The sequence below is a fragment of the Aspergillus aculeatinus genome (assembly GCF_003184765.1).
Source record: "Aspergillus aculeatinus CBS 121060 unplaced genomic scaffold BO66scaffold_69, whole genome shotgun sequence".
NCBI classification, from domain to species: Eukaryota; Fungi; Ascomycota; class Eurotiomycetes; order Eurotiales; family Aspergillaceae; genus Aspergillus; species Aspergillus aculeatinus.
Window position 1 is genome coordinate 148234 of NW_020291538.1, and position 25653 is coordinate 173886.

General features: G+C 55.2%; 8 protein-coding genes across 8 annotated transcripts; 5 read left to right on the plus strand and 3 right to left on the minus strand.

The window, feature by feature from the left end:
- Window positions 1-46: 46 nt before the first annotated feature.
- On the plus strand, window positions 47-6528 carry BO66DRAFT_423807 (BRO1-domain-containing protein). The gene is made up of 6 exons (XM_025650131.1): window positions 47-404; window positions 488-1743; window positions 1808-1948; window positions 2979-3281; window positions 3364-4960; window positions 5018-6528. Exons 1-6 carry the CDS (start codon window positions 189-191, stop codon window positions 6152-6154), a joined length of 4650 nt encoding a protein of 1549 aa, XP_025498877.1. The 5' UTR covers window positions 47-188; the 3' UTR covers window positions 6155-6528.
- Window positions 6529-10240: 3712 nt separating this feature from the next.
- BO66DRAFT_415460 (uncharacterized protein) lies at window positions 10241-13201 on the plus strand (the record flags this gene model as incomplete). Its single annotated transcript, XM_025649538.1, has 2 exons — window positions 10241-12936; window positions 13147-13201. The coding sequence occupies 2 exons, from the start codon at window positions 10241-10243 to the stop codon at window positions 13199-13201; spliced, it is 2751 nt and encodes a 916-aa protein (XP_025498878.1).
- Window positions 13202-13505: 304 nt separating this feature from the next.
- On the minus strand, window positions 13506-15425 carry BO66DRAFT_219780 (CobW family GTP-binding protein). Its single transcript, XM_025642669.1, has 6 exons — window positions 15210-15425; window positions 15013-15096; window positions 14937-14948; window positions 14736-14832; window positions 14126-14678; window positions 13506-14016 (listed from the first exon to the last, which is right to left on the minus strand). Exons 1-6 carry the CDS (start codon window positions 15328-15330, stop codon window positions 13657-13659), a joined length of 1227 nt encoding a protein of 408 aa, XP_025498879.1. The 5' UTR covers window positions 15331-15425; the 3' UTR covers window positions 13506-13656.
- Window positions 15426-15672: 247 nt separating this feature from the next.
- BO66DRAFT_395804 (Mob1 family protein) lies at window positions 15673-17535 on the plus strand. The gene is made up of 2 exons (XM_025648312.1): window positions 15673-16022; window positions 16107-17535. Exons 1-2 carry the CDS (start codon window positions 15789-15791, stop codon window positions 17391-17393), a joined length of 1521 nt encoding a protein of 506 aa, XP_025498880.1. The 5' UTR covers window positions 15673-15788; the 3' UTR covers window positions 17394-17535.
- Window positions 17536-17967: 432 nt separating this feature from the next.
- On the plus strand, window positions 17968-18570 carry BO66DRAFT_334887 (HIT family protein; the record flags this gene model as incomplete). The annotated part of the gene is made up of 2 exons (XM_025644222.1): window positions 17968-18389; window positions 18456-18570. The coding sequence occupies 2 exons, from the start codon at window positions 17968-17970 to the stop codon at window positions 18568-18570; spliced, it is 537 nt and encodes a 178-aa protein (XP_025498881.1).
- Window positions 18571-18745: 175 nt separating this feature from the next.
- Window positions 18746-19887, minus strand: BO66DRAFT_395805 (HD domain-containing protein). Its single transcript, XM_025648313.1, has 2 exons — window positions 19606-19887; window positions 18746-19499 (listed from the first exon to the last, which is right to left on the minus strand). Exons 1-2 carry the CDS (start codon window positions 19649-19651, stop codon window positions 18832-18834), a joined length of 714 nt encoding a protein of 237 aa, XP_025498882.1. The 5' UTR covers window positions 19652-19887; the 3' UTR covers window positions 18746-18831.
- An 83-nt stretch (window positions 19888-19970) lies between these two features.
- On the plus strand, window positions 19971-22219 carry BO66DRAFT_359907 (uncharacterized protein). The gene is made up of 3 exons (XM_025644983.1): window positions 19971-20233; window positions 20293-20535; window positions 20592-22219. Exons 2-3 carry the CDS (start codon window positions 20305-20307, stop codon window positions 22140-22142), a joined length of 1782 nt encoding a protein of 593 aa, XP_025498883.1. The 5' UTR covers window positions 19971-20233; window positions 20293-20304; the 3' UTR covers window positions 22143-22219.
- Window positions 22220-22262: 43 nt separating this feature from the next.
- BO66DRAFT_432306 (Rad4 family protein) lies at window positions 22263-25587 on the minus strand. The gene has a single exon (XM_025650633.1). It carries the CDS (start codon window positions 25492-25494, stop codon window positions 22390-22392), a length of 3105 nt encoding a protein of 1034 aa, XP_025498884.1. The 5' UTR covers window positions 25495-25587; the 3' UTR covers window positions 22263-22389.
- Window positions 25588-25653: the final 66 nt, after the last annotated feature.

Here is a 25653-nt window from a genome sequence, read left to right on the forward strand (position 1 = left end):
TCGAGCCGGAACGACTCGAAGCTTCCAAACGTCTTCCCCATCAGGAGGCGGTCGATGCTTCAAGAAAGGTCCCCGGTGGTTCTTCTTCTTCTTCCTCTCAAACCAGCTTCCGCCAATTCAAATTTCTCCTTCTCCTACACTCCATTTCCCGTTGTTGCGTTTTGTTTGATGCTTAGCTGTCTTCCACAATGAGTGCTACATCTGCCGCTATACCCAAAGCCGCGGCTCTCCCCGCTCGTTTACTGCGGACCTCGCGGCAATACTCCAAGCAGAGTCCCTCCACCACCATCCGGTCCTCAACCCCGGCCCGGACCTATCATGCCTCTACCGCTTCTTCAAGCAACAAGCGCTTGCGCGATGGTGCCTGCAGCAAGAAGCAACCTGCAGTTCCTTCAACAACTAGGGTAAGTTATCCAGGCATTAACCGGCCAAGTCTTCTTGCGAAAGTTTGGACTGCGCACTAACATGAGTCCCCCTTGGCTTGCAGACTTTTCATACAACTGCTCCGCTCGCGGCTGTCTCCGACCCTTACAAAGTCCTAGGAGTCGACAAAAGCGCTTCTGCATCAGAGATCAAGAAGGCTTACTATGGAATGGCGAAGAAATATCACCCGGATACCAACAAGGAACCCGACGCGAAAGAGAAGTTCGCAGAGGCGCAAACGGCATACGAGCTTTTGTCCGACCCCAAGAAGCGCGAAAACTACGACCGCTTCGGTTCCGCTGCTTTTGACCAGAACGGCGGTTTCGATCCCAGCGGCGGCAATCCATTCGGTGGCGGCAACCCGTTTGCTGGCGCCGGAGGCTTTCATGGATTTGGTGGTGGCTTTGGTGGAGGCTTCTCGGCCGACATCAACTTCGAAGATCTTTTTGGCGCTTTCACTGGGGGCGCTCGCCGATCTGGTCGAGGCCGCCGGGGACCCTTCCAGGAGATTCTTGTGGGTGAAGATATTGAGGTTCAGACCAGCATCTCCTTCATGGAGGCCGCGAAGGGCACTTCGAAGGACATTGTGATTACCCCTCTGAAAGAGTGCGACACCTGCAGCGGAGAGGGATTGAAGAAGGGTGCCAAACGTACCCAGTGTCGTCAATGCAACGGATCCGGCACCCGAGTACACATGATGCAGGGTGGCTTCCAGGTGGCAGCTACTTGCGACGCTTGTGGTGGACTGGGCATGACTGTGCCCCGAGGATCTGAATGTGGGTCTTGTAAGGGCAATGGAGTGGTTAGGGACAAGAAGACCGTTCAGGTGGATATCCCGGGAGGTGTCGAGGACGGCATGCGTCTGAGAATCTCCGGGGAAGGTGATGCCCCGCCCACTGGTACTGCAGCTCCCGCAGGCTCCCGTACGCAACGCGGTGATCTCTATGTGTCCATTCGGGTCGCTCCTGATCACCGATTCAGCCGCGCTGGGTCCGACATTCTTTACACAGCTTCCATCCCTCTCACCACCGCTCTTCTGGGTGGCGAAGTGAAGGTGCCTACCCTGGATGGCGAGGTCAAGGTGAAGGTTGGTACGGGTACTGGCACCGGCGACCGCATTACCTTGTCCGGCATGGGCATGAAGAAGTTGGGTGGTCGAAGCCGCAACTTCAGCCCCACGGGTGACTTGAAGGTCGAATTTAAGGTTGCCATGCCCAAGTACTTGACCAGTAATCAGCGAACGATTCTTGAGGTTCTTGCGGACGAGATGGGCGATACAACTGCCAAGCGTATCATGGATATCCCCAAGGATAAGGATGGGTAAGCATATTCTTGGTTGGATTTGACTGCCTTTTCGTTCACTTTTCCTCTGACCGTTTTTCAGTGCCCCGTCTAGCCCCGGCGCCTCGACTGACGACTCCAAGCACCCGGGCTTCCTCAAGTCCGCTTGGCAAAAGCTTATGAACCACTCCGATGCCAGCAAGAAAGACAATGGCGATTCCCACAAGTCCGATGGTGATAAGAAGTCGGGCTCGAACTGAAAGGCGCAACGCCAGCTGAACGTGATGTATAACTGATATTCCCAAGGTCGTGGTCCCGGACGACCTCCCTTCTTCAATTCTTACCTGTATTTATTTCGGACGATTATCATAGCGCCGGCGACACTGGGGGTTCCTTGAGCTATTCTGCATGTTGGGATGATTTCCATGCCAGTTTCTATATATTTTGTTGTTTTTGGATGCTTGTTGATCAGTGCGTGGATAGAGCAATCCTTTCAAGTGTATGTAACTTGATGTATGTACGATTAGAAAAATCATATCAGACCTCTCTCTCTTCCAAACATACATACATCGAACAATCAGCGGGCGGAGACGGGAAGTTGAGGGGACCAAATTTGGGAGTCGGAAAGGATAGGTGGGTGTGGTGGGTGCGGTGGGTGCTACTGCGGCAGAGAGTGGGTGTGCCTGTCTTGTTCGTCACGGCGGGCGGTTAGCTTGGAGACCAATCCAGCCATCCCCAGCCTGCCATTACCACAATACAATAACTTAAATCAGATCTTCTGCCAAATTCCCCCTTTCTTACCCACTATTCACCATATGATGATCATGATAGTCGGTGGATGTGACTGCTAATTGTTTCTTATTTGCAAGTTCACACGAATATCACACACCTCTTGATTGATTTGAGTGTTGCTACGGTTGAAGCTGTTGTCTGCCTGCTATTTGAAGTAGTAGAAGCACCCCTCCTCCGCTTCACCGCCGTCGTCATCGGGCGGTCTTACTGCCCGTGTGTGCTGCCTGCAGTGGCATTCCATCCCATCCCATCCCAATCGAACTAATCTCGATATTCCTACCAGCCACCATCTCTGTTTCCCATTCTCCGAAAAAACCAACTGGACTTTACCCCACAGTCCCGCCCGTTCCCGTCTGTCATTATTCGCCTCCATCACCGCCCCTCCCCCTCCATCGCAGTCATTGACAGAAGATACCTTGTCATTTCTCGCCCTATCTCCCCTCGCCTTTCGCTCCCCGTCTCTTCTCCGCCTTTAATGGGAGCTCCCCGCTCCTACACATGAGCAAGATGGTTCAGTCGCCCATGATCTCGTGTCCGCTGAAGCAGACCAACGAAATCGATTGGATTCGACCCCTGAAGGACTACATTCGTCAAAGTTATGGTGAAGATCCCGATCGCTACAGTCAAGAATGTGCCACTCTCAACCGCTTGCGCCAGGACATGAGGGGCGCGGGGAAAGACAGTGCGACGGGTCGCGACTTACTGTATCGCTACTATGGTCAACTGGAGCTGCTGGACTTGCGCTTCCCAGTGGATGAGAACCATATCAAGATATCGTTTACCTGGTACGCAATGCGAGATTGGGCTTCTGCTATTCCCTATTCCCTGTCCGGGCATCTACTAAAATACTGTCACAATTTTTACCAGGTACGACGCTTTCACACATAAACCCACATCCCAGTACTCTCTCGCCTACGAAAAGGCTTCCATCATCTTCAACATCTCTGCCGTGCTCTCTTGTCATGCGGCCAACCAGAATCGCGCCGAGGACGCAGGCCTCAAGACTGCCTATCACTCTTTCCAGGCCTCTGCTGGCATGTTCACCTATATCAACGAGAATTTTCTCCATGCGCCCTCGACCGATCTGAACCGGGAGACGGTCAAGGCTTTGATCCACATTACTCTCGCGCAGAGTCAGGAAGTATTCTTGGAGAAACAGATTGCGGACAACAAGAAGGCTGGGCTGCTGGCGAAACTGGCCAGCCAGTCGGCCTACCTCTACTCTCAGGCCGCCGAGGCGATCCAGGAGTTTTGCAAGGGGATCTTTGACAAAGTCTGGTCAATCGTTGTTCAGACCAAAGCGGCTCACATGGCCTCCGTCGCATCGTACTACCAAGCCCTCGCGGACAGTGAAAGTGGATCTCATGGTGTGGCCATTGCTCGACTGCAATTTGCGGAAAAGAACTCGACAGCCGCGATGGGATGGGCCAAGTCATTCCCGTCATCAGTTTCGCCAAACACAAACCTCAGCTCAGAATCAGGCACAAATCTGCTTGACGTTGTCAAGTTCCACCTAGCTAATGTACAGGCCAAGCTTACGGTATTCAAGAAAGACAATGATTTCATCTACCACCAGCCCGTTCCCAGCGAAGCAGGCCTGTCTGCTGTCGCCAAATTACCAGCGGCAAAGGCGATTCCAGTCAGCGAACTCTACCAGGGCCAGGACATTCAACGGATCATCGGCCCGGATATCTTCCAGAAATTAGTTCCCATGTCCGTCACCGAGACAGCTAGTCTCTACGACGAAGAAAAGGCCAAGCTTATCCGAGCCGAGACCGAAAAGGTCGAAATGGCCAACGGGGAAATGGCTGCCAGTTTGGATTATCTCAAACTTCCCGGAAGCCTTAATATTCTCAAAGGCGGGATGGATCAAGAAATGGAGGTCGATGAAGAGTTCAGAAGATGGTGCCAGGAACTTGCTGGTCATCAGCCTTTCATCAAAGCGCTTGATGACTTGCAGGACCGCAAATCGGAGATCCTTGGACAACTGGACCAGTGCTCTAAGAAGCTCGACTTGGAAGAAAGCGTGTGTGAGAAGATGCGCTCCAAATACGGCGCCGATTGGAGTCAGCAGCCGAGTGCAAGGCTCAATACTACCCTTCGTGGAGACATTCGGACATACCGCGACACTATCAACGAGGCTAGCGCAAGCGACGCCCAGCTGCTGTCTACGCTACGGCAGTATGAGGCTGATTTCGACGAAATGCGCTCTGCAGGAGAAACCGACGAAGCTGACGTCCTCTTCCAGCGTGCCATGATCAAAGCTGGGTCGAAACACGGCAAGGGAAAGAATGGTCTAGGAAGTCCCTACGCCTCCACGCCGGAGGGGAATCTGCTAGATGATGTTTACGACGAAGGCAGCCCCTCTGTGTCGGAACAGATCGCCCGGGTCGAGGCCATCTTGAAGAAGCTGAACTTAGTCAAGAGGGAGCGATCACAAGTTCTGAAGGATTTGAAGGAGAAGGTAAGTCATCATTGATAGTTGATTCAGTGCACCGGAGCTAAAATGGATTCTTTGCAGGTTCACAACGATGACATATCTAATGTCCTGATTCTCAACAAGAAATCGATCACTGGGCAAGAGAGCCAGCTCTTCGAGGCCGAATTGGAGAAATTCCGTCCGCATCAGAATCGGTTGCTTCAGGCCAACCATAAACAAGCCTCCCTCATGAAAGAGCTGACCAAGATCTACGGGGATCTGCTCCAAGATAAGCGAGTGAGATCTGAGCAGTCGAAGTACGAAGCCATCACACGTCAACGCAATACGGTCATGGCTCGATACAAAAAAGTGTATGATGCTTTCAATGGTTTGCTTTCGGGAACAGTTCAAGCCCAGACTTTCTACAATGAGATGGCCGAGACGGTGGAGAATCTGAAGAAAAACGTCGAAGCGTTTATTAACAACCGTCGTTCTGAAGGAGCTCAGCTACTTGGGCAGATCGAACGCGAGCGAGCGAACAGTGCCACAGAGCAGGAAGATCGCGAGCGGGAGAAATTGCGGCAGTTGATGGAACGCCTGTCGACCGAGCCCAAGACCACCACACCTGGACCGCCTTCAGCAGGGGCAATGGCCCCCCCACCCCCGTCCAAGGCCAAGTCGCCGCCTCCAGCGGTGCAGACGCCTGCTTACAACCCATCTCTCGCCTCGCCGAAGAACTCACCAGCATTTCCTCCCGGGCAACAGCATGGCGTTCCTCTGTCCCATTCTCCAGCTCCCTATGGGCAGTACATGACCCATGGTGCCGCTGGCATGCCTTACCATCCCGGGCAACCATACCAGCAAGGAGCAGCAGCACCTTTGTCGGAGGGTTATAATCCCATGGCCTATCCTGTTCCACCGGCCGCTTCGCCGCCTCCAGCCCAGCAATTCTACTCCTCTACCCCTACCCCATTCAGCAGCTACAGCGGGCCCACTCCTCCTGCAGCCCCGTCTGCTTTCTTACCACAGGGCTACGTTCCGCCACCTCCGCCACCTCGACCTCAGCAGACAAACTACCCTTCGAGTTCCGGCCCCTTTCCATCCGGCCCTGGCGGCTATGCTCAAAGCCGGCCATACGGCGCAACTCAACATCACAAGGCTCAGTCGCAGTCGTCACAGTCACAGGGACAATCGGGCTCATCGAATGATCCCTGGGCGGGACTCAACGCCTGGAAATAAGACGCCCTGCCCACTTTCCTAGTTGATATATCGATGGACGGGTCATGAAGTATGATAGACGCATGGAACGAATCACTGAAATATCTTGCATCAGGGCGTTTTCATCTCTGCAGTTGTGTCGAATTCATTTTGTTTGCTAGTCCCCATTAGTATTGGTTTTCATTTCTGCTTTGTGAAGTCCATTCTTCGTTAATACTACTGCTCCGTTCATGGAATCTCATCGTGTCGGTTCATGGGGCCGTCTCAGTCCTGATCTATTCCTGCTACTTGTTCTTGATTGACATCAAGCAGGTATTACTTTAGTCATGCACTGGTCACAAAACGAATTATCTGATTCTGCATGTACTCAAGGAAGTATGAAAATACATCATGCGCGAAGGTCGAGCTCTAGTTGTAGACCGTATTATTCGAGGCCTAGAACGAGACGATAATTGTGCACGAGGAATCTGAATAAGTCAGCTCCCATTGCTGGCTGGATCGAGCAGTGGATCTATGCTGCCAGCAACTGGAGCCTACACTAGGACTGAAAACTGTCAACCGCACCCTCCCCCCCGGTAGAAGCCCCCTATGAACAGAAAGAATGTCCTGAATCGTCTGCTCCTTGACAATTCCCACCACCAACCTGTATCACACACCCCCACCCCCCCACTCCAAGCTCAATCAGTAACCCGGCTATCCGATATCAACGTACAAGCCCATCCGCAGAATCACCTCGAGCACCGCCCTTCCCTCCCCTTCCCGTTCTGCTTCATTAACAGCATCCAGCTAAAAGACCTCAGGCCCCTTTCGCCAAAGAAAAAGAGAAAGGGAAAGGAAAAGAAAAAGAAAAAGAAAAACACGCCAACCCGTACGTAGGCAGAAATACGTACAATTTCCAATCCCATCCGTCGGAATCCCACCCAACCCAAACACATGGGGCCTGGCCTACCCCAGCTTCCCTGGTAGTCAGCTAGCTAGCTAGCTAGCTGGACGGTGCTGTGCTGTGCTGTACCTGGGTAGGGAGTGAATAACTTACTTGGTGTTGCACCGATGAAGTCATTGTACGGCACGGTCACACCGTCTGCTGCTTTCTTCTCTCTCGAGGAGCGTGAGTGTGGTAGTCTATTGTCTGTGCTGGGGGTAGCGTATACGTATAGCGGGTAGATGATTTGGAGGAGTATACTTGGTTGGCAGCTGAGATTGGCTGCTCGTGCTGATACATTTGACTAACCTTACTCTTGCCGGGTAGTTCATGTACACCTCACCTAGCATAGACTACCGTCGAGTTCTTTGTGGACAACGAAAGAATTGCCGTGGGGACTAGTTCGAGTTGCGATGATGGCAGAGAAAACGGATCATGGTCGAGGGGAACGAATGCTGTCTGCACCACTGGAAAACGTTCCATGCAACAGGGAAGCATACATATGCAGGCGAGTAGGAGGGGCAGTTGCCATAATTGGAGGTGCAGTGCTGTTTGATCCGGGATTCTCCGCTTCCACGGCTTATCGGGATGGGGTGAGAGGTTTTGATGATGTGAGGCAGGAGGGGACGGGGGGATAGCGTGGCTCGGATCGTTTGGTGGCTTCTGGGTTTCTGAGGTCTGGGGGGAGGGGGGGGTTGGGTGGGGGGGGGGGGGGGGGGGGGGGGGGGGGGGGGGGGGGGGGGGGGGGGGGGTGTATATGAATTATTATAGAGGGTTACTGTGCTGCGAGGGTAGGCTGTGTTGTCGTTGTATAGAGGGGAGGTAGATAAGTAATGGAGGGGCAAGTGCAAGTGGGAGGTGAGTGAGTGGCCTGCATAGTTAGTGCTGGACGCTGGACTACTAGGGTACTTGCTTTACTACCTTATCCCTACTTATTTCTCCATGGTCATTCGGTTTATACTTGCCTATACTCCGTACATTGCAGAAGCATTAAGGTAAATGAATGTAAGCGGGAGGTCTAGTACTGTAGGTTATGGAACCGCCCGGGAGCCTGAACTGGACAAGAGTGATTGGCTGCATCATCGTGGCCGGCGATTGAACGAGATGTTTGCAGTTCGGATTTCTCCTTATCTGAGTGGAAGCTTCACTTTCTATCAAGCAAAAGTCTAAACCAATCCTGAGTGTTAGTGGTTGATGGGGAAGGCAGCATGATTAGTGGTGTTGAAGGGGCACTCTCTTTCTTGTTTCTGTTTCTTGTTTGCTGTATGTAGGTGACGATGATGACGAGGTATACTCAAGTTGGGAAACCGGCCGTTTGAAGTATAAAGACGAACCATCGTCACTTATCTTTGCCGGGCGATTGGATCCAGGTGTACGGAGTACTACAGTACAGAGCCATACAGAGAAGCTCTATCTTCTGCCCTGCCAGGTGCATGCTCGCTCCCACCCCCACCCCCCCGGGGCGGCTGGTTGTTTGTACAGCGTGGCTGGTTTTCAAGCTGGTCTGCGCGATACGCTCGGGTACCCTGGAAATCCCAGGTGGTAGTTAATATTGCGATATGGTCCGCATCGTTCGTCATTGCGATTAGTCCCGATGGTGTCAACCTGAACCTGAACGTCGTAGTCGGAAATGTGATGGATGGAGGGGGATGATTGAGTCCGTTCCGGAACAGACAAAAGAAGCCCGGCGGGATGGATGTAAAGAGGAGTATAACTTATAAGCATATTCTGATTTTGGACGATCGGAGAAATCGGGGCGAGGAACGAGCGAACGGGGACAGGCTTCGAGAAGGAAGTTGGGCTGTGCGTCTGCAGTAGTTCAGATGCCGTGCGATGGGATGAAGAATTGAGGCTATCGTCGGTTTCTGGCTCCTGTCTCCTGTCTCCTTGCTCTACTTCTCGGTTGAGGCTGCCGTGGATGTTTACTTCTAATTATCAGTCAGGCAGGCACGGTCGGTCAGGCCGCCGTGCATTTTAAGCTGCTCATTGGATCTCAGATTTGTTGCATTTAAGTGAGTTCGGTTTAGTTTGTTAGTTTAGTTTGGTTTAGTTTAATTTACTGAGGAGGTATGGTATAGGTAGTATGGGTAGTATAGGTAGTAGAGTGACTTCATAGCAAGCAACACAGTAGTGGTGACCAACTAACCTAATTATAATTGTTCTATGTGATGTTCTATCGCCCTTCCACTTCCTATCTCTTATAGGTGGTGGAATTGTTTCTGTCCTTCTCCATTTCACCTGCAGGCGTTTATCATTCATGCCTCGATTGATTTCAACTGATTTCTCTGTTCTTTTCTCTAGTTCAACCACTCAGCCCATTATTCTCCTCTTCTCTCCCTTTCATCTCTTGTTGCAAATCTCAGCCCAACCAGCCTTAGACTTCCTGCCGGGCTACAACCGACTAGTCTGTCTTGCTGTTTCGTTTCTCTGTCGCTTCTCTCTCCTCGTCATCCTTCTTTCCCCCCTCCCCTTCGTCTTCATTTGTTCCGGGTTTCTCCATATCTGGTGTATCTGATCACATTGTCACCTCCTCTGCCTTTGATTTTCAGTAGCAAAACCTCAACGACAGGAACCAACACCTACGATCGCCATCATCCTCATCATTATCACTACCACCATCGACGACATTGTGTGACCACTCAGTGGGACTGGGCAAAAGCAGCGCCTACCTTAGCCAGCAACCCAAATTCACACCGACTTCTCCAGGGTGATCGTTTTTCGTATTTATCTATCATTTCTACTACCGGTACTTTATTCTTTATTTGATTCATTCATATGATTCATAGCTACATGGAAAATTTTTCTATATCTCCTCCATCCCGTCCCATAAATCTGGTTCCCTGCAGTCCATTGGTGTTTTCTCTTCCTTCAACCGTACTGTGACATTCTGGTGGTCTTCTGCTTTTTGGCCCCTGGTTGCTTTTTTTAACCCTCTGTGCCCTGCCACCCACCGATTTCTTTTTTCTTTTTTTTCTTTTTTTTTCTTTTTTTCTTTTTTTCTTTTCACATTCCTCTTCTCCGTATCTGCTCTAATTTGTTGACTCACTGCCCGTGCATCCCCTGAGAGTGTGGTCGAGAACAACGGTCACAGATCCTGTCGGCAATTCTTATGGACAATACGGTCCCAACCCCTCAGGTGTCTCAGTTGTTCTCTGTACGACCGATTAGCGACCGTGCCGTGCCGGATGGCTGTCTCGATTGCAGACAGTTCCTGTAGTCCGATGATGAGTTCGTTGGGATTGTTGTTGGAAGAAAAGGCCGACCCTCCACGCCCCAAGCAGAGTATGTGGCATCGCCTGGGTCTACGGCGATGGCTGGGCCGCGATGATCGAGACCTTCTTTCGTCCCAATCTTCCCCCGCAGGCAACAATAATGGGTTCCCCACTGCGAAACAACCCAATTCACCGGCCGCCCACAATAGTCATCATCATTCTTATCACCACCACAACAACCATGACGCAAAGTCCTCTCCCCCTCGTCCAAGCAGGCCCCACGATAATCTCACTCGTCGGTTGTCCCGCAAGGTTGGTGTGGGATTGCCTCGGGCAACAACATTCAAACGACAGAATTCCGAGCGACGCGACCGGCTGTCCCCAACTGAACTTGAACCCCGTCGGACAGTCTCCGCCGACCGACGTCGTCCCCTGAGTTCTCAGTCCCAGCGAACTACTCGATCCCCACCGCCCACCCTGGACCCCAGATTGTCCGCTCCCGAGGTTCAGTGGCGCGAAGACCCGAACGAGCCCACGGTTGACCCCCCGAGCGAGACGAATGAGGATAACGAGATCCGCTCGGAATGGAACCCCTACCCTGACATGACCGATGTTCCCGAGGAGCCACCAACCGAGACTTTCGAGATGGAGCTGGAAAAGCGTTGGATTCTGAATTTGAGCATGCACTTTCGGGATCGCTCCGAGCGAGAAAAGTTTTTCGTCACTTATGCAGAGACGCCCAACCGTTGGCGGAGAGTCACCATATCCTGCGACTATCGCGGTGCGCCGCTCGATTCCCTGGAGCAGGACCTCCGAGAGCTACACTACCAACGCGACAAGTGTGCACGTATCTACGAATCTCTCCGCGAATCATTGCCAGAGATCCAATTCTATGACACAGTAACCAACCTGAAATTGGAAACTCGAGACGGTCGGCTGCATGTGCACGTCACCGAGGATGTCAACGAGATAATACCCTACCCGCCAGTTTCTTGTATTGGGCACTTACCAGAAGCACGGCTAGTTCGCGAAAACCAATTGCATTTCGAGTCACATTTGTCGGGATTTGTATACAATGTGCAGCTGGATGGCAAGACATTCATCAAGAAGGAGATTCCTGGCCCCGACACGGTAGACGAGTTTCTGTACGAAATCAACGCCCTTCATGCCTTGCAGGGAATCCCAGACGTTGTCCAGGTGGAGGGAGTCGTGGTTGATGATGACGAAGAGATAGTAAAAGGACTGCTAATTGGCTTTGCCGAGAAGGGTGCGTTGGTTGACCTTTTATATGAGAACCGGGGTACGATATCATGGGAACGCCGGGAGCGCTGGGCACGACAGATTGTCCGTGGACTTTGCGAGATTCATGAAGCTGGCTACGTGCAGGGAGACTTCACCTTGTCAAACATTGTGGTGGACGCTGACGACAACGCCAAGATCATTGATATCAATCGCCGGGGTTGCCCAGTGGGGTGGGAGCCCCCCGAGATCGCCGCCAAGATCGAGAGTAATCAGCGAATATCCATGTATATTGGGGTAAAGACCGATATCTTCCAGTTGGGAATGACTCTATGGGCCTTGGCCATGGAGGAGGATGAACCGGAGCGTCAGCCACGGCCTCTGATGCTAGGCGAAGATGTGAATGTGCCTGACTACTACCGCAGGCTAGTCTCGATCTGTCTGAGCCCCGTTCCTCGACATCGACTATCAGCAAAAGAACTACTGGGACTATTTCCACGCGAGCGAGGAGCGATGGCCGCGACTGTTTCCCGCATGCCTCCCACGCACACTGGTCTTGGTGTAGCGTTGCACAATAGCACTCTGCCGATGTACGACGTCCGAGCGACATTTCTCTCTCAACAGCGTCCCCCGATGGATAGCGGCAGCTATATCTCTGACGGTCGCACGAATTTGCAGAATGCAAGCAACCGGTTTGGCCCTTCTCCTGGTAGCGAGCAGGACGCCGAGCATAGAGATCGGGAGCAGTCTTTTCTACACGAGGACGTGACTGCTGAGAGTAGCCCAGCACCGTTAGAGCATCGGAGGTCAAGTGGATATGCATATTCAGGGTCAACTGCAACAGGGGTTTTGAACCCACCGACCTTCGAGAACGGCCAAGAGTCGTATGGTACAACTCTTCGAGGACTCGATGAGAACGACTTGGGCTTCGATCCAGGAATTGACGGATGCTATCGCAAGTACACTATAGACCATGCGGATGATGTGCCTTCGAATACGGCTCACCTGTTTCGTGAACTCGATGAGGTTGATTGTAACTCGGCCTACTCGCTGAAGCCTCATTCAGTAAACACCTTGTCTGAGAACGGGAGGCTGCAGGAATCTCCGATCTCGTCGGCCGCCACGCAGTCGACTGATCTGTATCCGACCCCATTGGCAGATCTCGGACATGCTCTCATGGACGACCCAGACTGGTCCGTACAAGAATCGTCGCGTTCAGTCTCTTCTCTCATGCACTCGATTCTACCTATCAACCCCACGATCAGCTCCCGCGAGGCGAAGAAGTTGGATGCTGAGACTGACCAGTATTCCCCCATCAGCATTCGTTCCGCCCTGGGATATGTCCCTCGCCAGAGCCTACACGAACCCACCAATTACTTATGTGACTCTCATTTACCGATCAACCCAGCACTCGAAGAAGAGACATCGGCGTGTGTATGAGACGTAACCGGCGAATTGCATCTAGAAAAGTCCTTCACAGGAAAGACAGGAGTTGTTTCCAGTCATGTTTGTGGGTCTCAGACGTGAGACCCAACAGTGCGCGATACCCCTAGCGATTTTGCACTGTACATTTACCTTGATTCAAAGCGATCTTTCGATATTTGCTCTTTTTTTTTTTTTTTTTTTTTTTTTCTTTTCAGCGTGCACATGGCGCAATGGAGTTGCCACGTTATCTCGGCTAGCCTGATTTGTTGAAGGTTTCTATACCGCTTGATCGGTGGACATTCTTTGAATTCGCCCGGCTTCTCTTTTCATCATGAGATACTACTCTACCAGATACGACAGAACTTTCCAGCAGCTTCAGAATCTTGGGTGGCGTTTGGTGTTTCGTCTTTCCATCTCTTTTCATGACTAACGACCAGACGGCTGACTATGATTTTGGGTTTACTTTCTCTGCGCCAGTTGAGACCGTTTATGTACAGTGGTTGTCCGTAACCTTCCAGTAACAACTGTATTATTTCGAAAATGAATTTAGTGGTGTTGTTCTTTCTTAGGTTTCGTGGTATCATTCCCTCATCTGTTCTTCTGGACTTGAGTCCTGAGCTTTCCCCTATGCGTCTAGCCAGTGCTCACATTCGACATGAATTCTGGTTATCCGAAGCTGGTCTCACAGACATCACATCATGACCTAATCATCTCAATCATTGCCCTCATTTCCGGTCCCGCTTGAGATATTCCTCGAAATTGCGCTGCCATGGAAGCGCATCCGCCCCGAGTCCCCGCCCGATCAGCACAATCTTGCACCGCGTCTTGGAGTCCTCCGCAGGCTCGGCATCCCGGATCTCAAACACGTCCCGCACGGCCTGGATGATCCGGGTCGTTCCATCCTCGATCGCAAGGATGCCCTTCAACCGATGAATATCAAAGTCCATCTTGGTGGTGGCTGGCGCTTCTCGCCCAGCGATCCCCGGGAGCTTCGAGTCCCACAGAACCGAGCGCAGCCACTCATCGACGAGGGGTACTTGCGCCGGGGTGATTCGGGGGGTTGTAAGCGCGATGGTGGAAATCGCCTTTTCACCATGGAACGACGCCATCGGAAATCAAGTCAGTTCATTCCTTGAGTCTCTTCCATCAAATAGGTTTAGGGCAAAGACGGGGGTGGGAAGGAGTCAAACTGACCGGATCGATATGACTGTGTCCCTTCTGCGCGAAATCGACCGCCGCGTCGTCGAGGTGGTCGTAGGCGTGCAGATCCAGCACCACGCCCTCGATCCGCGGCGTCTGGCTGTGGTCCGTGACGTGGATGCGGGCGGCGCTGTTGATGGCGACGATGCGGTCGCGGACGCGCGCGAGTTCCTGACTCGTGACCAGGTCGGCTTTGTTGAGGATGATCACGTCCGCGTGGGAGATTTGCATGTGCGCCATTGAGAGGATGGGGGTGTTGGCGGGGTGGTGGTGGTGGTCGTGTTTTTGACTGGTGGTGGTGGTGGTGGTGGTGGTGTGGCTGGACACCGTCTCCTCCGGGGTCGGCTCGTCGAGTAGATGCAGGATGTTCTTCGCGTCGACGAGGGTGACGATCCCGTCGAGGTAGATGCTGCTGCCTAGGTTGTCGTCGACCCAGAAGATCGGGGCGATGTTGCCGGGGTCGGCGAGACCGGTGGTCTCCAGCAGGATGTAGTCGAAGGTGCCCCGGCGGGCCATGAGGGATTCGATGGCCATTACGCCCGAGTCTCTTTTTTGGGGGTTAATGTCTTTGTTTGGGTGGGGATGGATGAGGAGGGATGTTCACTTTACTGAGCAGCAGATGCAGCCATTCCCCACTTCCATCCATTCGGTCACCTCTTGACCGTCTTGGTTGACTGTGAGGGGCTTTTCGATGTCGGTTGCTGTTTTATCGCTTTGGGTGAGTACCGGCCAGAAATGCCAAAGTCCCCCGCAACAGGGCTGATGTAGGACATGATCTTTTCAAGATCAAGCTCTTAACACTTACAGTCTCCGAATTCTACTTGATCTTAGTATATTACCCTCAGACCATCTAACGCTAAGAGCTAACAGATAGAACTGACCATTCATGATCACGGCGATCTTCTTGCCATGCTTCTCGGTAAGGATGTAGTTCAGGAGGGTGGTTTTGCCGGCTCCGAGGTAGCCTTGATGAAGTGATGACACAGAAATCAGAATCTACGGGTCTCTATCTTGGCGTTTGTTCCTACTACTCTAGGAAAGTAGAGGTGCATAACGGATTGCGGCGCGCGCATCATACCAGTCACAAGCGTGATGGGCACGCGGGCTTGAGCCTCCGGGGTGTCCTCTGACGTCGATGGCGCGGACTCTGGCAGCTGGGATACATCCACCAACTGGGGAGGGGCGTCTTCGTCGTCCATGTTGCGGGGTTGTAGGGGTTGTTGTAGGTGTTGGTCTTTGCGGAGGTATAAGAGTTGGACTTAGATATAGTATGTATACATGTAGTAGTAGTAGCAGTAGTCGCAGTAGTAGTAGAAGAAAAGCCGGGGATGAATGGCTCCGGGAATGACGTTTTCCCCCATGAGGCAGGGCCCTAGGGCTTAGGGCACAAGGCGGTCTATTGGGCGGTGATGACCGACCGGCGGCTGGAACTTTCTTTCCCGCGCGGCATCTTATCTACTAACTCTTAGCGGCTTGTTTATCGACCCCCGTCGGACCTTGCAGTGCTGTCGTCGTCTCGTCTACCTAATCTTCTTCCCTCTCCCTCCAGCTGGCTGGAATACTACTCCCTCATTCGCTTTCTTTCTAAAAATCTTCATTCCTTCTCATACCCAGACTAGTCTTTTTCAATTTCACTCCTTTCTCTTTCTGACCCGTCATGGCTACTGCGGGAGTTTCGCAAGCCAGCTCCCCACGTTTACCCAGCCCGCCCCCGTTCACTGAGGTGCAGATCGGGCCCAAATCACCCTCGGTCGGCGAGTCTTTCGACTCCGAAACTGAGCAATTGCTGGGCGCTTCGCAAACCGCCGAGGATGGTTCAACTCGCCGCATCCGCCCGGGCACTAGAGCCATCGATATGGCCTTTGGTCCGCCGTTGATTCCTCTTTCACAGGTATGGAATGAGTTTTGCAACCCGGGCTTGGTCGCGAGACTGCTTATGTTCCCTCCTGCTGACCCCCAGCCTCCCTTTGCCTAGCTCGACTCCCCCTTCCAACTTCAGGAACACCTCAAGGCCCTGTATAACCACTTCACGCGACCTGAGGGCTCCGATACCATTATTCCCATCAGCCGCGATGTTGCGATCCAGCTGGCGGAGCCCCCGGAGGGCGTCGACCGCTCACTCTGGCTGTACGAACTCTGCCGCTTCCTGACGATGAAAGTGAACAACCTCATCGTCGCCTTCTTCGCCGACTCCCCCCCTTGCTCCGCGCAGACCTGCCCGGAAATGCGGGCCTCCGAGTGGCAGTACCTCTGCGCCGTCCACGATCCGCCCAAGGCCTGCTGCGCCATCGACTACTGCTGCCACACCCTCGACTGGGCGACCAACATCCTCACCTCGCCCAAATACTTCCCCAGTCGCCTGACGCTGGGCGCGGAGGGCGGCGGCGGCGCCCAGGCGAGCATGCGGCACCTGACGAACATCTTCCGCCGGCTGTATCGCATCTTCGCGCATGCGTGGTTCCAGCACCGGGAGGTGTTCTGGCAGGTCGAGGGTCACGATGGACTCTATATCTTCTTCAAGACCGTCTGTGACATGTACAGTCTGATTCCAGAGGATAATTACACGGTGCCGGCCGAGGCGGAGGGGTTGGATACTGTTCAGCAGCAGCACCCGGCGGCAGCGGCAGCGGCGGGGGCGACGACGGGGTTGGAGCATGGGGATGGACGGAGGGTGACGATCTTGCGGAAGGAGAACGAGCCGTTTCCTGTCAGTATGGAGCCCGCGTCGATCAGCACGGGCGCCACCACGAGGCGCCACAAGGGTAGCTCGTCGATCAGCTCCGGGGTGACGACCATCAATGAAAGTGCTGAGGATGATGAGCAGCCGAAGCAGCAGGCTGTGGCCGCCGCTACTGCTGCAGTGGCCGCCGCTGCCGCCGCTGCCGGTGGCCAGAGCAAGCCGCAACCGGCACCGCAGGCTACTGAAGAGCCCAAACAGGCTGCTGAGCAAACGTCACCCGGTAGCCCCGTATCGCAGGTGACTGTTGCAGAGGTACACGCGGAGGAACCGGAGCCCGCACCACAAACCGAGACCGAGACTGAGCCCGAGCTCGAGCCCGAGAGCAAGGCCGAGAAGAACGCTGAAGCTGCGGGGGAAGCCGCGGAGGAAGCCGCGGAGGAGGAGCAGCCGAAGGAGGCCGAAGCAGAGGCAAAGCATGGCGCGGAAGAAGCTTCAACGGAGGAACCCTCGACAGAGGAACCGACAGCAGCTGACGAGTCATCTACTGAGACCACGGAGGCTGAGGTGGCGCAGAAGGAGTAAAGTACGGCAGCGCGCTTGTTTCCGATTTTATGTGATGCCTTGTGTCTATACCACGGTTTGTAATTTGTGTCATTTTGGATCCGAGGGAGGTGGGAAAGCGATGTAATATACGAATTCGAGCAAGAATTAATGATACCCTAATGGTGTTGTATTTGTTGAGTCGGGCGAGTAGAGTCGAAGTATAGGTAAAGGTGGTGTAAACTCCGGCTAAGTCCGGCGACGGAGCTGTTTTTTTTTAGCTAGTCAGAGCTATGACGATCGGGTCTCCACTGAGTTGTTCCTACGTTAACCCTGCGCTGCGATTCTTCAATCAACATCAACATCTACTAGCTTCACATACCTACCACCCTCTCTCACTACCAGAATTTCTCAAATCAAACAGACCATAAACCCAATGCCAATCGATCCCCCACCTAACCCATCCCCAACCTCCACCACTACCACCGCACAACCACAACCAGAACCACAACCACAACCACAACCACAACAACAACCAACAATGCCCCCGCCAACCCCAGCGTCAGCAACAGCAGCAGCAGCAGCAGCAGCAGCAGCATCCGCAATAGCAACCAAAATGTCCACCGCGATCCTCAAAGCGAGCCCCATCCACTTCGGCCCCTTCCCCGTCACCACCCAGGTCTTCCACCTGACGCGCTACTCCTACGCCCTCGTCAACCTCAAGCCCATCCTCCCGGGCCACGTCCTCATCTCGCCGCGCCGCGTCGTGCCCCGCGTCGCCGACCTCACGCCCATGGAGACCTCCGATCTGTTCCTGACCGTCCGCCGCGTCGCCCGCATGGTCGAGCGCGTCTACGGCGCCTCGAGCCTCAACATCGCCATCCAAGATGGCGTGGACGCCGGCCAGAGCGTGCCCCATGTGCATGCGCATGTGATCCCGAGGCGAGCCCGGGATCTGGAGGCCAGGGGCGGCGTGGATGCTGTTTATGAGTTGTTGGAGGGCGAGGAGGGGGATTTGAATCGGATTCTGGAGGGGAAGTTGGAGAAAGGGGAGGACGGGGAGGGGAAAGGGGAGGGGGAGGGCAAAGGGGAGAATGGTGAAAGGAGGAGGAAGTTTCCTAAGGTGGATGATGAGGATAGACATCCTAGGAGTTTGGAGGAGATGGAAGCTGAGGCGAGGTTTTTGATGGGGGAGATGGCGAAGGAGAAGGAGGAGTGATTTTCCCCCTCTGCGAGGGGAGAGGGGTTGTATATACAGTATTCCGTGGTATAGAGAGTGCAGTATGTACACTGCTGTAGTAGAGGCTATGATCGATTCTTCATCCATGCTAGTCTATAAACTTCAACGGTAATGAATCTCTATCCGAATTTCATGGTTCATGGTTCATGCTTTCCCATCGTGATCGCGGTTCCTAACGCCCCCCCCCCCATGCCAAAACAACAACGCCGGAGAATATGTCATTGCACCATCATTTTCGCTTCACGCCGCCGACGACCCGTTGGCAGTAGTGGCAGCGGCAGCGGCAGCGGCAGCCTTCTTCCCCGCCCAGAACGCCTCCCGCTCCTGTATGACCGTCGCCGCCCACTCCTTCACCTCGGGCAGCTGGATCCGGCCCGCCACATGGCAGAACTCGGTCAGGTCCACGCCGCTGGCGCGCTCGTACTCGACCATCTGCAGCAGCAGCTCCATCTTGTCGACGTCGTGGACGAACTGCGCCTCCAGCGTCTCGTTGGCCTCGTACTCGTGGAACACGGCCAGGATCTCCTGCCCCGTGGCGGGGCCCGTGCCCGGCACCCCGGCCAGCAGCGTGCCGGCGATGTAGTCCATCACGTCCGCCTCGCGCCGCGCCTTCTCCGTCTTGTCCACCTTGTCCACCGGCGTGATGTCCCCCACCAGCGACTCGGCCATGTCGTGGATCAGCGCCATCTTCATGCAGTGCGCCAGGTTCAGCCGCGGCGCCAGCGCCGCGGGCGCCAGCATCGTCATGATCGACATCCGGTACATGTGGTCCGAGATCGATTCGCCGGAGTTGATGCCGAACCGGCGCCAGCCCTCGCGCTTGGTCGTCTTCAGGCGCTCCAGGAGGTGGAAGAACGGGATCGGCGTGCGGGCGTTTTCTTCGGGCGGGTGGGGGAGGGTTGCGAGGACTGTTTGCGGTTCAGTTAGTTTGGGTTCGTTTTGTTTTGAGCGTGGTGGTGGTGGTGGTGGTGGTGATGTTGTTTTTTTTTTTTTTTTTTGGTGCCTGAAACTTACCGGACTGGGTGGTCCAGAGGGCGTTGGTGGGGGTTTCGGAGCCCATTTTGAGAGCGGGGATGACTGGTTTGCTTGGAGAGCGAGTTTAAGGGTAGGTGGATGTTCTCTGGAGGGGGATTCTTTGTGACGGTTAGCCGGGCGCCAGAAACGCTGTTCTGCCCGCTACCACCGCCTGTCACATGTGACGGCGGCCCTGGGCCTTGGTGCCTGAGGTGCAAGAAATCGCAAGATCGAGAAAGGAAGAGAAACGCAAACGCGGGGAGAAAAAGCGGTGTTTACCTGATTGGGTTTGGCTTCGGATGGTCCACCGATCGGGGAGGAGGAGACAACCTGCTAATGAGCTGAGCTGAGCTGAGTTGCGCTGCCTTCATCTCAGCATCAATATGCTTCCAATTCAATTCCTACGGAGCCCTCTCCGTCGTGGCAGCAGCAATTGGAGCTCATCCTGATCAGCTGGACAGGTCTCATCGTGGGGTCACTGGCAAGACCTACCCATTTGCTCGTTTGGGCTCTTTGTTGACTTGACGCCTCATATTCCCGGGTTGGCTCCGACAACCTGCTCTCGCGCCTCGCTTATCTTCCTCGTCCGTTACTCGAGTGACTTTCTTCCCTTCTACACTGTACCCTGGTAGGTTGTCTGTCTTCTGACTCTCTCTCTCTCTCACTGTCAGCAACTAACATCTCCAGATGTAATTCATCATGCAAGCCCGAACGCCCCGTCCCAAAACCCCGAACTGGTCCCCCCCGCCGCCCCTCGTCGTGTTTGTCCGCAACCTCCGGCTGCTCCAGCTGGATACGCACCGTGACTGGCCCAACATCACCCTCCGATCGCTGGCCGATACCTCGCAGAACCAGCGCCAGCGCCTCAAGCTCGTCGAATGGGCGCTCTACCAGCTGGTCACCATCTGGGATCCCGACACCGCGCGCGATGTACGTCGTCGCTGTCCTGTGACATAACAAACATCCCCGACTGATCAATGGCCTAGAAACTCCGCCCCTTCTTCCCTCCGCTCGAGCCGCTGCAATCCGTCAATCTGCGCGCCGCCTTGTTCCGCGTGCTTTCCGAGTTAAAGAAGCAAGGTGACCTAGGCAGAGAAATAATCCTTCGGAAGTCAATGCTGGACGATTGTAGAGGCGAGAAATTCGACGAGCTCCTTGCCTCATTCTCCACGGCCGTCTTACGGAAATCGCTGGCTGCTTCATCGGACTCCAGGCTTCAGAATGTGGCTGCCAACCTGTCAATGGCTCAGGGCCTCACCCTCCGGGAGTATCAGCTGATGCTGCCTTTAATTATTGCACACCGGGCCTCCCTGAACCATATCGGCAGCGACTACGATCGAGCGAGAGATGCACAGGCGAAGTTCTCTCAGCTGCTGGACCTGAAAAAACGCCAGCTGGATGAGCGTTCGACGGAGCAGCTGCCACCGATATCTGGTGATGACGTCGACTTCGATGCGTTGGCTGGCGAACTCAGAGCCAATTGGCATGGCCGCGAGCAATGGGTTGATACACTGCTTCATTCGGGCGCACAGAGCACCAGTGATAGCTTCCTGGATCTCCCATTCGAGTCCGCCTGGGCAAAAGCAAAGGAGTCGAGCGTCAACGACCTGACCGCGAACACTAGGCCGGATCTGCTGGTCGACCTGGAGTCACGAGTCGTTCGTCAGCGCGCCCGCGTGCAGCGCTGGCGTCAATACAGCGCTGATATACAGAAGCATAATCGCGTAGACTCGACGAGCTCTCAGAAGACACAGCCCTCGATGGTGTTTCGTGATCATCAAGCATTGACCGTGGCGAGTATTTCCAGGGCCATCCGAGAGCCGGTGGAACGGGCCTCCTTGAAGGCCGAAGACCGAGCCCTTCTGTTCTCCATGACAGAAGCCATCGCACGCATCAATGATCGGCCTTCCACACATCGTCGGCATATCAGCGAATCGAGACATTTGCGCGAAATGCCTGTCATTGTTCCCTCCGCACCGGCCGAGGAAAGCACACCTGCTGAAGAGAGCAGCACACCGTCGCCTGTCGCCCAACAGCAACCTGCGCAACCTAACACGACCAAGAAAGAGAATATCCCACCACCACAGATAGAGGACCATCATGGCTCCGCGTTAGATGAGAAAGATCCCGAGTCCGGCACGAACACAAGCGATAGATTCACCCTTGTTGAGCGAACCCGCAAATCGATGTCTCTAGTCCCCCCACCTACACACACCAAGCCTCGGGAACGATTTCGATCACATCGACCTCGACCCTCGTTCCCTGTCAACCAATTCGAGACGCCTCGCAAACAACAACCATCCCCCAGCCGGGCCTCCACCCCGCGCGATGAACTGTTCAACGAGGAAGCGGACTACGCCAGTGTGTTCAAGTCCCGGCCGCGCGTCGCGCATAGTCCTATCGCGTCGCCGGCGGTGCATATCAGTCCGATCGGGGACTTCGACTTGGACGGCTCGGGTGGTGCCGACATAGATGTGGATGAGTTCGAGAGAGAGTACCTTGATCAGACGCCGTTGGCCTCCAGACGAAGATTATGATGATGATGCGTGATAGACCGTACATGAGCCATGCTTACATTGATAGTTATACCCATGACATAAATAGTAGAAACCAGACCCATACATCATAATATAATACATGTTTCGCATTTCACATCCCGCCAATGTACACCATACACAACCTGTCTATTCTACATGATCCGATTAGGGTTCCAATTCACCAACGCCACTGATCAAAAAATACACCGAAAGCGCCTGGGCTGTAAGCAAGCAAGCAGGCAGGCCATCATTTCCCTCTCGCTCTACCTCTGCCTCTACCTCTGCCTCTACCCCCACCACGCGTGCGTCTGCGTGTCGGTGGCGGTTTATACTCGGCAACGAACTCGTCATCGTCGTCTTCCGAGTCGGGAATCTCGTCCGGAGGAGGGGACAGTTCCTCGTCGGAGCTGGAAGAGCTGAGCGAGATGGCGTCTGCTTGGGATTTACCGGAGCCAGCGCCGGCGCCGGTCCCGGTCATCTCCTCGTCGCTATCGTCGTCTTCACCATCAGTATCAGCAGCAACAGCTAGAGGCGGGGTAGCCCGTTTGCGACGTTGATGGACGATGATCAGCTTTTCCTTTTCGTTGTCGTCGTCGTCGTCTTCGTCGTTGGCTTCGCCTTCTTGGTCGGGAAGGAGGAAGCCTCCGCCTCGGTCTGACGAGTCGCCTTCGCCCTCGCCAGGGAGGAGGAAGCCTCCGCCGCGATCTGCCTCCTCGTCCTCACCAGGGAGTAAGAACCCGCCACCATCACCAGCTTCAAAACCCGGTGTCGTGCCCCCCACACTCCCAGGATCCCTCTCATCCGGCCCCCCCGCAGCAGCCCCCACCACCTGCCTCGTAAAAGGATTCCTCTCCTCCCTCTCCAGATCGCCCTCCTCGCCCTCATCCCCACCCCCATACTCCTCCCGCACACGCTGGGCAATCCTCAACCCAAACAAAAACTTGCGCCAGGTCTGCAAGATCCTCGCCTCCGCCTTGCGGGCCTCCTTCTTCCGTTTCTCCGCCTCCTCCACGCGCCATGCATCCTTAACGAGCTCCTCATTCTCCACCGCGACCACCACCCCCTGAATCACGGGGACCGCCATCTTGGACCCGAACTCGAACCCCGTAACGGCCTCCGCGTAATCGATCCCCAACTTCTTGCAGATGCGCACCGTCCCCGGCCAGGGGACATGACACGCACCCTGGGGCACCATGCTCGGGACGAAGCAGTCGATATTCCCGTAGTCGTTCTTGGGGATGACGCCGTCGACGATGGGCGGGGGGATGATATACTCCGTCTGGTACTTGGCGTACAGGCCCTGCTTGGGCTTCTGGCCGGTCTCGCGCTCGTACTCGTCCACCTCGCGCTTGCGGAGCAGAGTGACGGCGCGGATGGGCACGTGTTTTAGGGGGGTTTGACCCGGCAGGATCTGCCGGCCTTCCTTGTGCCAGCTCTCCGCGGATTGGCATTTCACGACGTCGGCGCGGCGGTACACCAGTTCCGTTTTGGCTTTGGGGCCTTTGCCCGACGTGAAAGTGCGGATGTGTTGGGCCCCTGGCTGGAGGGCTTCTTCGCGCCGGAGGAAGCGCTCTAACACGAATTCGGGGGAGGTGCGGAGGCTTTGGAGGGTGTCGGTGGGTTTGTCACTAGTGGTGGGGTTTTTGCGTTCGGGTTGGTTGGGGAGGAGCGTGGTGCTGTTTTCTAGGGTGTCGAGGGCTGTCTCGTGCTGCGGGGAGCGCTCGTAGATGCGCAGGACGACGCGCGACCAGTCGTAGGTGATTACGGTTGGGGCCGCGGTGCGGCTGCGTTTGTTTTTGTTTTGCGGCTGAATGGTGATCTTCTCGACGGGGATGCGGAAGCCTTTGGTCTTGCCGGGCCAGGTCCGTCGGCGGAGGTACCGCGTCGTCACGTCCTTGGCTGTCTTGTCGGAGGAATACGCAATCACGTAGCTGATCACTTGTTTGGCCTTCTCAGCTTTGGCGCCCCGCGGTTCGAAGGCCGCTTGTAGCTCTGGGGTGGTGGCCACGGCGTTGGGGAGGACGAGCGCGTCGACCGGGATGATCTCGTGCGTGATCGGCGAGGCCGCTTCGGTCCAGTAGATCGGGAATGGGAGGTCTTTGTCGTATCCCTTGGGGTTCTTGCTGTTGCGGTTGCTGTTGCTGCTGCGCGATGGCGGTTTAGTCTCGGCGTCGCTGCTGCTGTCGGATTCGAGGCCGACGACCTCGTCCGTCTCGGCCGCTGCAGTCGATGCGTCGGTCGTCGGCTCGGTGTCGGCAGGCTTGGTCGGTTGCTGCTTGGGGGTGTAGGTCTCGGCTTTGGTCCAACCAAACCCCAGCGGTTGCAAGCTGGCCACCAGTCGGGCTTCAATGCCGAGGGCGCGGAGCAGCGCCGTGAAGAGCTGCGCGCCCAGATCGCGCGAGCCCTGCATGCGTTCGGCCGCCTGGCGGAACTCGTCGAGGTCCGCGATCCGCTCCCCGTGAACGGCGGGATCGTGCTCGTCTTTCCGGAGGGAAGCGATCTGCGCTTCTAGCTGCGCCATCGGTCGGTACCCCTGCTTGCGGAGGCCCGGCGCCGTGATCGTGAACTGCTTCTTCCAGTAGGCGGCCAGCACCTTGAGCAGTGGGATGATCGGGTCCCCGCGACTCATGTCGGGCTGTCCTGCCTCCAACCGCTCGGAGCCCTCGGTCCAGTCCCGCTCAGACGGACGACTCTGTTTTTGCTTGCCCTTGCCCTTGCCCTTGCGGGTTGGTCTCTTTTCAGGCGGCTTCTGCTCTGGCAGCTCCAGCCCCGACGAGACACGCCATTTCTTGACTTCCTTGTGCAGGGCAGGTGGGAGTTTCCGGCGGAGGATCTCGTGGAGTTTCGGGTCGTTCGCCCAGGCGTTGCGCAGAGCGTTGTGGTAGAGCAGGAAGCGCACGTGCAGGCAGTGGGTGGTGATGCGGATCTGGCGCTCGATCTTGGAGGGGGCCTTCTTGCCCTCGACGATGTCGGCCAGGTGGACTTCGTTCTTGTCGAGGGTCAATTCGAGGTCCTGGTGTTGGTGGTGGTGGTGAGGAGCGAGGATCGAGGGTGTCAGTGGCGTGGCGGCCCCGGCGCTGGTGTTGGCGCTGGCGGTGCCGGACTCGAACGCATCCTCCCAGTCGACCTCCTCCTCGGACTCGCTGTCCTCGTCTAAATCTTCATTGGTGGTACCTGGATTTGGAGTGTCTTGTAAGTCGTCAGGGACGTCGCTTAATGACGAGTCGCTAGAGGAGGAGTCGGTGTCGTCGTCGAGTGCGGCGGCGGCGGCGGCGGCGGGCGTCGCATTATGACGTTTGGGCGCGGGCGGATCCTCGTCGGAGACACGCTTGCGCGAGACGAAGGGGGGCATGCACGCAATTGATCGGGATTACTTGGGGGGATGGGTCGGAGGAGAGAAGGGTGTAGTGTATGAGTTGGATTGGAGTTGGATGGATGGTGGTTGTGTCGAGTTGTGTTGTAGATGTAACGAAGGCGGAACAAAGAGCGACGAGCAGAAACGATGAGGAAA

Coding starts and splice junctions, on each gene's coding strand:
- BO66DRAFT_395804 (XM_025648312.1), top strand. CDS start 15,789: ATGGCTACTGCGGGAGTTTCGCAAGCCAGCTCCCCACGTTTACCCAGC. Junction 16,023..16,106: donor CGTTGATTCCTCTTTCACAG/GTATGGAATGAG, acceptor CCCTTTGCCTAG/CTCGACTCCCCCTTCCAACT.
- BO66DRAFT_432306 (XM_025650633.1), bottom strand. CDS start 25,494: ATGCCCCCCTTCGTCTCGCGCAAGCGTGTCTCCGACGAGGATCCGCCC.
- BO66DRAFT_219780 (XM_025642669.1), bottom strand. CDS start 15,330: ATGGACGACGAAGACGCCCCTCCCCAGTTGGTGGATGTATCCCAGCTG. Junction 15,097..15,209: donor GCCCATCACGCTTGTGACTG/GTATGATGCGCG, acceptor CACTTCATCAAG/GCTACCTCGGAGCCGGCAAA. Junction 14,679..14,735: donor TGCATCTGCTGCTCAGTAAA/GTGAACATCCCT, acceptor CCCCCAAAAAAG/AGACTCGGGCGTAATGGCCA.
- BO66DRAFT_423807 (XM_025650131.1), top strand. CDS start 189: ATGAGTGCTACATCTGCCGCTATACCCAAAGCCGCGGCTCTCCCCGCT. Junction 1,744..1,807: donor ATCCCCAAGGATAAGGATGG/GTAAGCATATTC, acceptor ACCGTTTTTCAG/TGCCCCGTCTAGCCCCGGCG. Junction 1,949..2,978: donor AAGTCCGATGGTGATAAGAA/GTCGGGCTCGAA, acceptor CTTTAATGGGAG/CTCCCCGCTCCTACACATGA.
- BO66DRAFT_395805 (XM_025648313.1), bottom strand. CDS start 19,651: ATGGGCTCCGAAACCCCCACCAACGCCCTCTGGACCACCCAGTCCG. Junction 19,500..19,605: donor CCTCTGGACCACCCAGTCCG/GTAAGTTTCAGG, acceptor AACCGCAAACAG/TCCTCGCAACCCTCCCCCAC.
- BO66DRAFT_359907 (XM_025644983.1), top strand. CDS start 20,305: ATGCAAGCCCGAACGCCCCGTCCCAAAACCCCGAACTGGTCCCCCCCG. Junction 20,536..20,591: donor ATCCCGACACCGCGCGCGAT/GTACGTCGTCGC, acceptor TCAATGGCCTAG/AAACTCCGCCCCTTCTTCCC.